At 41.9% G+C, this 15497-nt stretch overlaps 1 protein-coding gene across 1 annotated transcript; it reads right to left on the bottom strand.

Annotated features, from left to right (window-relative positions):
- Positions 1–12405: 12405 nt before the first annotated feature.
- On the bottom strand, positions 12406–14799 carry LOC147904917 (pentatricopeptide repeat-containing protein DOT4, chloroplastic-like). The gene is made up of 6 exons (XM_087392763.1): positions 14441–14799; positions 14138–14332; positions 13894–14043; positions 13624–13765; positions 12953–13533; positions 12406–12751 (listed from the first exon to the last, which is right to left on the bottom strand). The coding sequence occupies exons 1-6, from the start codon at positions 14797–14799 to the stop codon at positions 12406–12408; spliced, it is 1773 nt and encodes a 590-aa protein (XP_087248889.1).
- Between the last annotated feature and the right edge of the window lie 698 nt (positions 14800–15497).

Raw genomic sequence — 15497 nt, 5'->3', positions numbered from 1 at the left:
TGTCCCATTATTATCCCTTGAGCATTGTTCTCTCCCCCTCAAGATCAAGTGATGAAAAAACCATCTATCCTAATCAACGGCCCGCCGATGTCACCAATCTGAGCCGTCGAGCACTTATGTGTGTGAAGGAGTCTAAAGACAAAGGCTTCCCATCTACAAAAGGACTCTTGTAACTGTTGATAGATACACCTTAGCATAAGCCATCTTGTACCCCATTATTATCCCTTGAGTATGTTCTCTCTCTCCCCCTTGTAATGATAGAGCCATCTAATCTGATCAACTATGAATAATCTGAGCCGTTGATCATTTTGGCAAAGGCTTTTAATTATTTAATCAAACCCACAATCTACTTTATCAAAGAGCAAAGTTTTCACCACTAGCCCCTCTGATAATTCATTGCAGATTGCTTATTTTTATCGCATTATATAATTTAAATATGGCCAAAATATCATGACCAGTGCCAAAATATCACGACTCGTGTCACTCTCATCCCGTGAGATGGTATCAGACCACCAGCACGATGAGGGAGAAAATGATCTCACATCTGAGGTAGAACGTTTAAAGAGAAATAAAGTCCTACAAGAGAGCACATGATGTGCTCGATAGCACTTCCTTCATTATTCGATTTTTAATCATTGGCAAAGCAAACTAGGCAGGAGAGTTTCATTATCCCTAAAGGGCCAAGGTTGGTGGAGGATTAATCGTGTTGTCTAATAACTTTCATACATCCGAGTTTAAATGAGGGGCTAGGCATAGCAAGGCTAGGGCTAGCTAAAGTGAATGGGAGGAGGGGTCCCTTGTATAGGAAGAAGACCAACCCAAAAACATGTTAGCACCACAAACCAAAAATGGGCTAAGATCTAGCTCAAAGCAGCTAGGAGGGGAGGGGGAAACTGTCTCTATGGGAAGCAGAATAAATCAGCCCATAAAAGAAGGGGAAAGAAAGAGTTTGAAAAGCTTGATTTGGTGCATTCAGACGTATGTGGTCCCATGCCTACACGATCATTAGGCGGGGCTGAATACTATGTTGACATTCATTGATGATGCAACTAGGAAAGTATGGGCTTATGCTATAGCTCAGAAGAGTGATGTGTTCCAGGTATTTCAGAAATGGCTGGCCTTGGTTGAGAATCAGTCAGGTAGAACGCTTAAATGCCTATGGATTGACAATGGTGGAGAGTATCTCTCTCATGACTTTCAGCATTTCTGTGATACACGTGGGATTAAGAGGGAGCTCACATCCCCTCGTACTCCAAAGCAAAATCCAATTGCATAAAAGATGAGGGGATGAGTGGAGTAGTAGGAAGGGGGAATAGGCTAGTAGGTAGGGGGTAGAGCAAGTAGTAACATTTTCTATACCACCTTAGAGTGTGTCTAGGAAACATTCTTTTAGACTAGATGGCAACAACTTATCAAAGGGAGCAAAAAAAACAAAAGAAGATAAGTGGCACTAAGTCAAAATAGTGGAATACTCCAAGAGAACAAATTTGGTGAATATCATCTTTATCATTGTTGTGGGAAGCAACTTCATGTGGTCAAAAAAGCATAGTTTAGAAAAAATTACATGTAAGGCCTTAGTCATGGGTATATCAAATAAAATGGAAGAAAGGATCTTGCTTGCACTCACAACTATGAAAAGAAGTCACATGTTAGCTAGATAATGATATAGTATCTTCAATGATAGTCATAGTCGAATAATAGATCATCTAGACTTGCTGATTTCTACCTTCTCACAAATGGAGTGAATCTGATTATGTAAAGCAACTATGCAAGCTCTTCCCCATGCTTCTCATCCCTTTGTTTCTTCCACCTGTTGCTCTATGATTACATCCAAGCTTTTATCTTTATATATTTGGTCTTTCCAATATATATGGGTTTGTTTATACACCCAAGCCCATGTGACATGATGAGAAGGCCTTAGGCCTTTTGTTCCTTCTACCTTTAGAAGAGCCATGTCTTTCTCACTATGAACCCAATTTGTGACTAATTTAGCCAACTATCCCCTTGGATGTACAATCACAAAATCTTCTCTTTGGTCCTATACTTGGCTGATATAACCTTGATTAGAGATATCAATGGGTTTTAGTGCTTCTTGCCATATCAAAAGATATAAAAGCATTCTAGTTGCATCTATGAAGAGATGGTGAAGATCTTGTGTTCCTCCAAAGAGGGATTCAATGGGATCCTATTTGTTTTCTCAATGTCAAAGCACCTAAGATACTCCAACTTGTCTTGCAAAGGATCTCAGTGTGACCCCTCCATACCATTCTAGCATCTACCCTCTTGTTCTTGCTATGTGACTTCTCCATTCCATTGTTCCCTTGGCTCTAGACTTTCACTCATGGCTATGTTATGAAACTAAGCTTTGTCTCTCTAGCTTCTATGTTGACAAATCTCACATCTTCTTTAGTGAGCCTGGCTCCTTTCTTGCCCACCATTTGCAAGGGAAACACGGGGGAAACAGGGGGGAAATAGGGGGGCCTCACTTGGAGACGCCTGCAGCTGCACAAATTGGCTGCACAGGGCACCCTTATATAGGGGCCTGTGGCAGGCCAAGTTGGCACACAACCAAGGCCATCGACCAGGGCCAACCCTGGTCGGATTTCCAAGGCCATCTGGTCAGCCACCAGACAGGGTACCGACCCTACTAGTCGATCAACCCAAAGGGCCTGGACAGTGCCTATAAAAGGCCCACTCCTTCAGTCATTACAGCATCTAGTGCAAGACTGAAAGCCTCCTTCCAAGGCTATGCTGTGCACTCAGAGCTGGTTCAGTTTGTGAGAGAGAGTTCCATCAGTTTTTCCCCAACACTTCGCTGAGTTTTGTATTGCTCCCTTGGAGCTAGTTTCTGCCCACCTTCCAGTGGATGAATATACTCTGTCTCTCTCTCCATTTAAGTTATCTCTGAGTGAGTGTTTATTGCATCTATGATCATCTATCTGAGTTGAGTGTGTGGAAGAGTTGGAGAGATCTTGGGTGGAGGTTTGAGTGATTCATTCCCTCCTATTCTTCAATAGTTTGGTGTATGCCTCTTTTGAGGCGATATGGTATACTGGGTTCTTGCTATGGCTTGAGCACATGGCATCTCTTTTCCATAGGAAATGTGCAAACTTTAGATCACTTCCTGTGGTCAAACTTTTTGCAATTTGTTGAGTTGGCTTGGAACTGCTGCATCACTTTCAAAGACCTTTAACTTTTTCAAATTCATAGTAATGTTAGTGCTGTGTCCCATCAACAACCTCTTGGCCGAGGTTTCTTTTAGGGCTTCTTTTATGGCAAGATCCTATTCAAGGGTATGATCAAGCTTTCAGGCTGCAGATATCAATGCTTGTATTGTGCATGAGCCCATCAAGATCTTATAATTATCAGATTGAATTGGGGGTACAAACCTTGAATATACTGATGGAATGAAATCCTTAACCTTGCCATCCTGGCAGGCAAATACATACCCTAGGTTACGTTAGTTATCTCTGTCCTTGACTATTTGGGTACATTCCTATCCAAGTGAATGAGAATATTATTTTAAGACTCCTTGCTATGTGTTGGTGAAGGGTAACAAGCAGCCATAAAGGTTTTCCTTTATCTTGACTTATTTCCATTGTTTGTGGCTGTTTTCTGGAGACCTGTCTGCTGGGATGAGAAAAACATAATATATTTATTTGGGCCCAAGGGAAGAAGGAATTGCACATATCAAACCTTGTTGACAAGGAAACATAAGCCAACGGCTTCCATGCCCTAGTCAAGGGGAATAAGTTATGGCACATGTCAAAACCTCATTTTCAACAACACACAGGCCAGCCACTTTCATGCCCCATTTCCAATTTTTAGTAATGATAGGAGAAGCCCTGTGCAAGTGTTTGTAGAGGCAAAGTCAATGCCAGAGTCAAAGCAAGAGCATTCATATGAACCCTAAAAGAGTTTGTTACGTGGCCGCTGATGAGACTGGTAGAGCTACACTGAAATCCCTTTGTAGCTGGATGAACAGTCACATTTGTAAACACACCAAGAGGAAACACAATCCCAAGATGAACTCAAAACACCATAACTGGGAAACACCATAAAATACCATATATTGATAGGCACCAATAATTGTAGAAAATACAACAATGAAATGCATAGAGATCATGACCTTCAAGCAACCATGAACTCGTAGATAGAACCCCCTGTAGGATTAGATAGAACCTTGCGTGCCAATAATATTGACTGGATTCTCTGGAACTCGGATGGAACCCTGGACCTCGCTTATGCTTACAACCAGCTACCCATTTGCTTTTGTAACTTCTTGACAAGAGCCTTACTCCTCATGAACAACTGAGTTGTTTCACCAAGCATGCCTTCCATAAACTAAGGCAAAGCCCATGAGCACACCTGAACCAATCTGCAGAGCGCTCCAGCAATTCCTTGAAGCCAGTCACTGCCTCAGAGATGATGGCGACGACTCTGAGACTCTGTTGCCGGTTGAAGAAAACCCATGACCTTATAATAGATGAAGATTCTGAGCTTTTATGAGTTCTATTTTGCATACACATGAGCCCATCCAACACACCAATATGAGCTAACTATTCTCACAGCCCAAAGTACAATGGCTTCTAAACCATTATGAGACTCACAACAAGACTCTCCCACTGCAAGCATACACAGGGACTCGTATCCCTTACAACAATGAAAATGAGATGAGCCCAAAGCTCATAAACCTTGATCAACTGCTCTCTTAAACCTGAGACGAGAGCAAGGAGATGATTGAAAATAAGATTGCTGCCTCTACTTATGGATGATCAACTGAAAGCTAGTCTTCACTTCTTTCACTTCTCATCCCTTTCTTTTCATGCAAAAGTCTAGTTGTGGATTGGTGCTTTTTACATCATCAATAAGGACCATTCCTTTTTCATTTTCCTTGTGGCCCACTCTTTCTGACTGTGGTCGTGCAAAGTGCTCCTTATCTATAGTCTTTTAAGAAAGCACTAGTCCTTCTTCAATGCCTTAGTGACCACTCCCTCCATCATCCCTTCCATGTGCTAGTGCAAGATCCAAGGTACACATCCAAACTCCATAGGTCATCCAATCAACAATTTGGTCGCAAAGTTCTTGTCATCATTTCCTGCAATCAGGGTTCTTCATACAAGCGCATAGTTATTTTCAAAATATATGTTCAATACAAAAATCATCCCAAAAAAAATAGAGGCCCAATGTCATAATATTCTCTAGCTACTATCTTCTACCCTATCCATGCTAGCTACATGTGCACCTATCACTGCTACTGCCTCCTACATGTGAGTGCTCTTATATGTGATTACATAGCGTATTTTATCTGATACAAAAAAATACCAGTCGTGTAAAGAAAGCCCATCATCGCTATGCTAAAATATGATGGTTCACATAATCTGTTTTGTTTGTATGAGTAATCTGCAAGATGGTCTCCTTCATGGGAAGGGTCTGTGAGAACATTCATACATAGATGTGACACATCCTACACTTGTCTTTCTACTGAATGGGAAGTCTAGACACCTCTCATCTCTTGATAGGATTTATTGGGTCTTTCACCAGTCAAGTTTACAAAAATTCTGCCACTTGTTGTCCTGTCCTGTGGTGCTGGCGAGGAGTCACCTACCTTTATGACACCTGAAAAGGACCAGATGTGAAATGGATGCCTGGCGAATTCGGATCTTATTTGTGGTGAGCGTATCCACATTCGGCCTTGTCACCAATCAAACTTTTCAAATTTCTACCACTTTCTTGTCCTGACTAGAGGTGCTGGTGTAACATTTACCAAACTTGATGTGAAATGCATGCCTAGCTAATTTTGCAATCCAATGTGTCTTATTTTTGGATTTCATGTGCATCCCTTCTTGGGTGAACATTTGCTTTTTCTTTTTGCATTATCTTTTTAACAACAGATAATTCTCACAGTTTGGTGACACTCCTGTAAGTTGAGATTTAACATGTTAAGGTGAATCATTTCTCTATAACCAGATTTAAGACTTTCAACTTGCAATTTGAGGAGTTGCATCAGAGGCAATCTGAGTGGTTTGTGACGGACCTTGAGCTGCGGGAGTCTATTCGTCTGCTTGTCGCAGAAGTGCTTTTACCAGCTTATCGGTCCTTCTTGAAGCGTTTTGGGTACAGTGACCTTACAATAGATTGCCATATAATTCTGCATGCATCTCAATTAATATGCCTTATTTGTTGATGATTCCTAATGCTTCGTCTATAATGCTGTAGGTCTTTGATGGAGAGTGGTAAAAATCCTCATAAATATATAAGGTTCACAGTTGAAGATCTGGAAGGAATGATTGGGGTATTCTTTGAGGGGAAATCCAAGGTTGAGCCACGGCACTGAGAATATTCTTTGTACATCGTGTACAGTCATATTTATATCAGTATGTAAATATGAATTGAAGGAGATGAACACTGAGGTATTATATTTGGCCCTTATGTAATAATGATGGAGGCCAAAACAGGTAACACAGCGGCAAGAGGGATTTTTTCATACACCACGTTATCAAAGTTGGAGTTATTTTCTTGCATTGTCACCCTTAACTTTTTTCAGTGATCTTCTTGAAGACGTATACTTTTATGTTTTTCGTTTTGAGAAACTGAAGTGAATCATTTAAACTCATGTGGATGTCATCTAGTTCAAGTGACATGTTTTACACTCTTAGAACCCGCACATAAGTTTTAGTGATCCACCTCACATTGTAAACATTAACGCTCCATATCCTTTAGAGAAACTTTAAAGGAACACCTTTCTTGAAATATGGATGCAAGAAGGTTGCCAAAAGCTTAGTTGTGCTTGTAGTTTCCTCTAATCTTGAATCACCTCCTTTGCAAGGTGTCAGTGATGCCCGACTTGTGTGAAGCTTGTCTAATCCAAGTTATCTGCCTAGGTATGTGTCCTACTACCCAAGATTGCATACTTTGATGTGTTACTTGTTCTATTCATTTGTAAAGGAGATGGTGTACAATTTCTATGTATATTCTGAATGGACGATTGGGAAGACAGATTCCAGTGAGCTTATACTTGCCAATATTATAGGTCTCATTTTATCTAAGTTGGATACTAATTGTTTTTAATGTTTGATGTCAAACGTGTTAGTGCTATGGTAGTTTCCTAAAGTTTTTTTTTGGGGGGGTATTGTAGTGCCTCCAGGGCCTTGCTAGGGGTTGAACTCACGCACACACCCACCCACCCACCTTAACCACCAGGCTAGGATCCCATTGGCAGTAAACCCCTTTAGGGTTAGTGTTAGAGTTTCCAACCCTTGTGCGTTTTAGCAATCTTGTGTGTTAGTGCTATGCACATATGATCACCCGATGTAGAGATGAATCCTCAATAGCTTCCCTCAAGATCAACATCATAAAGTAGGCCTTTCCTCATATGATTATGGAGAATGGAAGAAAGATTGAACATTACATTCCATCACACCCCTTTAATGGAATGTCCTTCCTTTGTGTCAAACTAGGAACTTGTCGGTGTTTCTCGAAAAGCTCTTTCCCAATGGTTTGGTAAAGATATCTGCAACATTCTCTTTGCTGTCACAATGTTGCCATGTGATCTCACCAAATAGCACTCAAGGTTGTAAAGTGATGTCACCAACTAACACTCTTTCTCTGATGAAGTGCTCTCTAACATCAATGTGCTTTGTCCAGAAGTGATATACTAGATTCTTGGTTAATGCTTGAGCCAATTGATTATCACAATATATTGTTGTTGGCTTTGTCTCGTCAAATTAATTTATTTTTGACAATAGTCTTCTGAGCCATATAGCCTCACATGCACCTATTGTGAGTGCTTGAAGACAAAGAAACAATTGGCTGCTTGTTTGAAAACCATGATATAGCACCTTGACCAAGGAAAAATGCATATTCTATGTGTGGACCTTCTAGTCTCATGATCTCCTACATCGTCACTATCATAGTAGCCATCCAACCTTAGATGAATTTCCTTTGTATTCTATTCCTTCCAAAATATCTTATACCTCTAATGTATCTCAAGACTCTCTTGGCTACATTCCAGTGATATTTTTTTGGATTTGCTATAAACTGTGCAAGTGAGCTTACTGCATAACAAATATCTGGCCTCGCGATAATGAGATATATAGGCGATCCAATGAGCTACTAATAGTACTTGTCATTGACTATAGGATTTTCTAGATCTTTTGTGTGTTTCAAACTCTACTCCATGGGAGTGGTTGTACTCTTGCAATTTGCCATATGAAACTTCTTTAGGAGACTATCCACATATTTTTGCTCACTCATGAAAGTGCTATTTGAGTCTCTGTAGAACTCAATACCAAAATAATAATGCCTAAGTCCAAGGTATTTCATATCGAACTCTGTAAATAAGTCTTGTTTCAACTTCTTGATGAAGCTCTCACAATTAGATCTTCTACATGCAAAAGTGCAATAGGAATGTCTTCCCCTTGAACTTTGTAGTAGAGAGTATGATGTGCATTGGGCTTTATGTATCCTAGATTAGCAAAATACTTGTTAATTCTAAGGCTTACATCAAGCACCTACAAGTTGGTACAGTAGAGACTTTTCCTGAGATGGCAAACTTGATGCTCTTTTCCTAGTTCAACATACCCTGCTGATTGTTGCTGCATGTAGAATTCTCATCTGGGTAACCATTGAGAGAAGCCATTTTGACATCTAGCTGGTACACATTACATCTACTGAGTGCGGATAGTGATATCAAAAATATTATGGAATCCATCTATGCTATTGGAGCATAAGTCTCATCATTGTCTTGACCATATTGTTATGTGAAACCTTTTGCAACTAGTCTCACTTTGTATCTTTCAATGATGCCATCTGGATTATATTTCACTTTATAAATCCAGTTGTTTGCAATGGCCTTATTTCCTAGTGGAAGGTCGCATAAATCCCAAGTGTTGTTTTTGTATAAAGCTTCCATTTCTTCATTCATAGCACTTTGTGATTCTGATTTGTCAATTGCATCCTCAAAGTACATTGGCTCTTCTATAGAGCCATGATGGTAGTCATAAGAGCATATATGATTGATAATTTCAATTTGAATTGCTTTGACTTCCTTTTCAAGCATATAATAATCTTGCTGGTGGTCTCTTTTCTCCAGTAGACTATGTGAGTTGCGATTCTTCATCAAAGATTACATCTCTGGTGGAGATTATGAATTTTTGGTTGATGGGATCATACAACTTGTATGCTTTGCTTTCTTCAGTGTAGCCAACCATAACACATTTATGTGACTTGCCATCCATCTTTATTTGATAATCATGATGTATGTGAGGATGTGCTATGCAACCAAATATGCAGAGATGCCCAATGTGTGGCTTGTATCCAATGAATGCTTCATAAGGTGTCATACCTTGAATTGGTTCGATTGAAAGCCGATGAAGCAAGCAGTTTGCAGTGGCAATTGCTTCTGCCACCTTGATTCGAGAGATGCTTTCACTGAGCATTCCCCTAGCAATGTCTGTAAAAGTTCCCATTCTTCCTTTCAGCTATTGCATTTTGTTGAGGAGTATTTGAATGTGTGAATTTCATTCAATTGCCATTACTTTTGCAAAATTTCATGAATGCTGAAGACATGTATTCACCTCCTTTGTCTAATATCATGACTTTGATCTTTCTGCTTGTTCAATTCTTTACCATGGCTTTGAATTCTTAAAATTAGAAAAAGACTTCAAATTTCTCTTTGAGAAAATAGACCCAACAATACCTGATGTAATTGTCGATGAAAATCAAGTAGTAAAGTGAACCATTGATGCTATGGGTTTGTGCATAACCCCATATATCTATACGTATCAAATCAAGAATACCTTTTTGCTTGAGAGGTGCTTCTATAAAAATTGGTTCATTTCTGTTTACCAAAGCAACATGCTTTACAAAATTTTCCTAGAAACTGAAGCTTTGAAATGCCAAGTGCCATATTTTGATTTCTGAACAGCATCAAGCTTTTGAAATTGACTTGTCCATATCTCTTGTGCCATACTATAGAAAGTGACATTGGTTGCTATTGATGTGACATGGCATGTAAGTCTGGTACAAAAGGTAGCATTTTGAACAAGCGTCCTTCCTTGACTGCTTTTTACACTAGCTGATATCCTCTAGATTTAACCCTGATTTTGCATTCATCCCCATCGAAGATGACTCTGTGGTTGTGTTCCAGCATTTTTTCAACTGACAAAAGGTTCTTACTAACTTTTGGAACACAGAGTACATTTTCACCAATTCTTTTGTAGGAGTGAAATTATTCATATATCTCCATGTAGATAACAGTCTTCAATCCTTCTAATGTTTTCATCTCTGTAAACCATTCATGATGCTTTGTCATCTGAGATGATGCACCACTGTCTATGTACCAAGGATTTTGATCAATTTGGTCAACTTGATATTTGGTCAACTTGATAGTTGTGTTTCCCTTAGGATTCACAATCAATGTCAATGTACACTATGTTAGTATTCAGCATATCCTCACTTGAAAGATACATGGTGTGAGGCTCATTGGCATAATGACTGTGACTTGGATATATCCACCATGGTGATTTTCTCTTCCACGAAAATTTCCTCTATTGTTGCTATGATTGACCTGATAGTGCGGATCGTACTAGCCTAGTGCACACAAGATTAGTGGAAGAACTTAGGAGACTCAAAGCACACTGAATAAGACATGAGAGGAAGATAGCAAATCTATATCTCTTACAATGTGTGTGTACTCAACCATACATGATAGGCCTCTTATATAGAGAGTCCCCTTTGAATAGTCAACACTTGTAGGATCCTCTGGTCCACATCTTTTCTTGTGGATATCCTTAATCCACATCTCCACATCATGTAGTCCACATCCTAGGGTGGCTACTTTAATACATTCCTTATCACATACCTTTGCCTCTAACTTCATGTGCTCATGATTGCAACCTCACCAATTGAAAAAAACAATTAGTAAAGTTGGATGCAAGTTGCCCTTTTCTTGGTTGTCCACACGAGAGGAGGTTTGCTCTATGAGCTAAATTTACCCTCTGACTCTAAGATGCACCAGCTATTTCATGTTGGTATGCTGAAAAGGTGTGTTGGACAAAATAATCACTTCCCCACCTTACCTCCACTTGATGACGAAGGCAGAATAGTTTTGACCAACAAAGTTTTCTTGGGTATGGAAGAAAGGAATCGATGAATAAGAATACTGTGGAATTTTCCGTCACGTGGAAGGGGTAACCTGAAGATGATAACATATGGGTTGAGTTTGCATTACTTGTGCAATGGCCAGATCTGGGAGTGTGTTCGCTTCCAGGTTCAGTGCACATCTTTTTTAATGTAGCACACTCTGCACTCTTTTATTTTTCAGGATTCGTGGTCGTCCTGCATGTAAGCACTTGCAGCTATGTCATCAACACATAAGCTGCAGTATCCTTTTCATCCAATCGCACAGCATGTTTATGTTGGGCTGCCAACTGGTACAAGGAATCGCGGAGTCTGGGGGGGCCACTCCCCCTCCTCCTAGCCAAAAAGAGTTGGCAGGATAGTGAGGAGGGGTTCATTACTTTATTTATATCCAAGGATCAAACATTTGCACCTTTGTATGTGGGACCCAATCCCATGTGTGACGAGCGCTTGAGAGGAGAATTTCACCCCTCCATTTCTATTAATCACATAGTCTTCTAGGTGCCACACGAGGGGGGTTTGGGCCACAAAGACCCCACGTTCCAACACCCCCCCATGGGCCAAATACCACAACCCACTAAGACTAATCAGCCAATCATGCGATGGTTGCCCATTAAGGGCCAGGCTGCCATCAAATCTCTGAAGAGCAGTCACGTAGTCGACACTAAACCTCTGAACAGGCACTGCAGTTGAAGCACACGCAGGCTGCCACCTCTTGCGCGTGTGCAGTCAAACTCCCCAGTCAACAAATTAGCCAGCTGCTGTTAACAGTCACACACACTGCCAGTCAGAGCACACATACGAGGTGCAACATCCCACGGGCCAATCATAGTGCTCAGGTGAAACCTGCTTTTATACAAATGCTGGGCAGCCAATCAGATGCTGCCAAGTGGTACAAGGAAGCACTAAGCCGCCTCCTCCCCACGCGGAGCCTCCCCATTATCCAAAAATCTGGCTGGATAGTGAGGAGGGGTTCATTACTTCTTTATATCCAAGGATCACACATTTGCACCTTTGTACGTGGGACTAATCAAGCCCCCAATTCCACGTGACACGAGCCTACGAGAAGAGTCTTTCACCCCTCCATTTCCATTAACCACATAGTATTCTCGGTGCTGCTTTGGGCCACAAAGACCCCACCTTCCAATAGTTCAAATGACAATCTTCGCACTACTTGAGCAATGGGCCAGATCTGGGAGAGTGTTCACTTACACGTTCAGTGAAGTTTTCTAAAAACGCTAAAGTTATCAATGTACAGCTCTTTTATTTTTCAGGCTTCTCGTCCTCCTGCATGTGAGCACCTGCATAAATGTTAGACATCAAGACATAAGCTGCAGCATCCTTTTCATCCAATCGCACAGCATGTTCAAAGGCCTGTCTTCCAAGGTTCACATTACCCCACTTCTGACAAGCACCCAACACAGTAAGCCACCCTGCAAGATTAGGTTCGAAAGGTATCTTCTCTACCATCTGTACAGCCTCCTCTAGTTGGCCTGCACGGCCAAGGAGATCCATGATGCAATTGTGGTGCTCAATAGTTAACGTGATGCCATAGACTTTTCTCATAGCCTCAAAGTACTTCTGGCCTGTATCCACTAGACCCGCGTGACTGCATACAGTAAGAATATTAAGGAATGTGACCCTGTCTGGCTGTATGGCTTCTCCTCTCATCCTCTCAAGCATTTGGAAAACAATTTCACTTTCTCCTAGCTGTGCATATCCTGCAATTAGTGCAGTCCATGAGACTACATTTGGAGACACCCCCTCGAAACAGTCCAGTGCTTCATCACAAAGCCCATGTTGGGCATACCCTGCGATAAGCACAGTCCATGAGACAACATCTCGTATTGGAAGCTTGTCAAAGGCTTCCCTTGCAATTGCAAGCAAGCCACTTTTGGCATACATATCGACCAAGGCATTGCCCACACAAGGATCTCTTTCCAACCCAAATTTGGCAATCAAAGCATATACTTCGCAACCCTTCTCTATGGCTCTTACAATGCCACAAGCTTTCAGGATGCAAACAAAGGTGATAACATTTGGAGACACCCCCTCCAGTTGCATCTGCTCAAAACAATCCAAGGCTTCCTCTCCAAGCCCGTGTTCAGTACATCCTGCAATCAGCACATTCCACGAGACTACATTTCGAACTGGAAGCTTGTCAAACAATTCCCATGCTTTACCAAGTGAGGCACATTTAGCATACATATCAACCAAGGTGTTGCAAACATTAGGATCCACCTCGTAGCCCTTTCTGGCAATCTCTGCATGTATTTTGCAGCCCTCAGTTCGAGCTCCTAAGCTGCCACAAGCTTTCAAGATGCAAATAAATGTGACAGCATCCACAGAGACACCCTCTATTTGCATCTGCTGGAAACAGTTCAGTGCTTCCTTACCAAGCCCATGTTCAACATAGCCTGCAATTAGTGCATTCCAGGAGACTACATCTCGAGATGGAAGCTTATCAAACACTTCCCTTGCTTTTGCAAGCAAGCCACACTTGGCATATGTATCAATCAAGGTGCTGCCCACAAACGGGTCTTGTTCCAACCCTTCTCTGGCAATCTCAGTGTGTATTTCTTGGCCCTTATCTATGGCTCTTACGCTGCAGCAAGCTTTCAAACTGCAAACGAGTGTAATTGTATCTGGAGAGACACCCTCCAGGCACATCTGTTCGAAACAGTTCAGAGCCTCCTCACCAAGCCCATGTTCGGCATACCCTGCGATCAGTGCATTCCAGGAGACGACAACGGTAGCTTATCAAACACTTCCTGTGCACTTGCAAGCGCGCCACATTTGGCATACATATCAACCAACGTGTTGCCAAGAAAAGGATCTCTTTCTAACCCCTGCCTGACAATATCGGCATGTATCTCACAAGCCGTGCCAAGGGCTCTTATGCTGCCACAAGCTTTCAGTCCATAAGACTACATCTTGAACTGGAAGCTTGTCAAACACTTCCCATGCTTTTGCAAGCAAGCCACCTTTGGCATACATATCAACCAAGGTGTTGCCAAGAGAAGGATCTATTTCCAACCCCTTTCTGGCGATCTCCATGTGTATTTCTTGGCCCTTGTCCATGTTTCCTGGACTGCAACATGCTTTCAAACTGCAAACGTACGTGACAGCATTTGGACTGGCACTCTCGAATTGCATTTCCTTAAAACACTTCAGCGCTTCTTCACCAAGCCTGTGTTGGGCATACCCAGCGATAAGTGCATTCCATGAGACAACATCTCGAACTGGAAGCTTGTCAAACATTTCCCGTGCTTTTGCAAGTAAGCCACATTTGGCATACATATCGACCAAGGTGTTGCCAAGGAAAGGATCACTTCCCAACCCCTTTCTGTCAACCACTGCATGTATTTCCTGGCCTCTTTCTGCATCCTTGAGCCTAGCACAAGCCTTCAGCAGGGCCACAAAAGTATGTTTGCTGGGACATACACAACCTTCTTGCATTTTCTGGTACAGGTTGAGGGCAAGCTGTGATTTCCCACATTCAATATGACCTGTGATGAGAGAAGTCCAAGAGAACTCGTTGGGAGCAACCAACCTATTCAAAACCTGCACAGCATCGCCCATGCTTCCACATTCCACCAACATTGGGACAAGGTAGTTCCCGAGAGCGCTATGAACCTCCAGCCCACCTTTGCACATGTAGGCATGCAAGCGCTTAGCATACTCCGGATTTCTCTCTTTTCTGCACTTCTGCAGAAGGCATTTAAAGCTCTCAAGCGAAGGAAGCTGGGGTACCCGTTCCAAAGAAGTGAGGGCCTCCTCTAAACTCAATACCTCCAACGTAATGTTGTCTCGCAGTTCGTGTGCCTTAGAGGCGTTCACAGGTAAACAGCGCCTAATGCTGGCATCGCAATTGCTGACACGATCAATGAAACCACGGTTTTTAGTTTGATCGGGCCTGTTGAGTGGATGCTTTGCTCTCGTGCATTCCTTTGCGTCCGAACTCCTTTTGGTCGAGCAAGTGCGTAAACCGACAGGGAGTGTAGGAGCCGTCTACCCATATAAATTCCTTGGTGATGTCGAGCGTGAAATCTGGAGCCCAAGGGATTGTCTGGTAAGATTCACGACAAACAAGTCAGAGGAGCCAATCGGATGGAGGACTGCTACAAGGGTAACTGTGAAAATCATTGAGTGGGGGATTGTGGGGGAGAAGTACGTTGCTGTGTTGAGTGAAATTGGAGATGTCCAACATGAGGTTTTGGCCAAAGATAGTTCCGCATGGAGGCTTAAGGGAGGAAGCCATCGCCAAAACCACCACCCACCGTCACCATCACAGGTTGATTAGGCTGAGGAGCTCCATTATCAACAGAAGGAATTCAATGAGGCGATGAAATCTG

The sequence above is a fragment of the Dipteris shenzhenensis genome, chromosome 2 (genome assembly GCF_047967505.1).
Source record: "Dipteris shenzhenensis isolate YYH24624 ecotype China chromosome 2, Dip_SZ_1.0, whole genome shotgun sequence".
In the NCBI taxonomy this organism is placed as follows: Eukaryota; Viridiplantae; Streptophyta; class Polypodiopsida; order Gleicheniales; family Dipteridaceae; genus Dipteris; species Dipteris shenzhenensis.
This window is presented reverse-complemented; position numbering and strand designations above follow the sequence as displayed.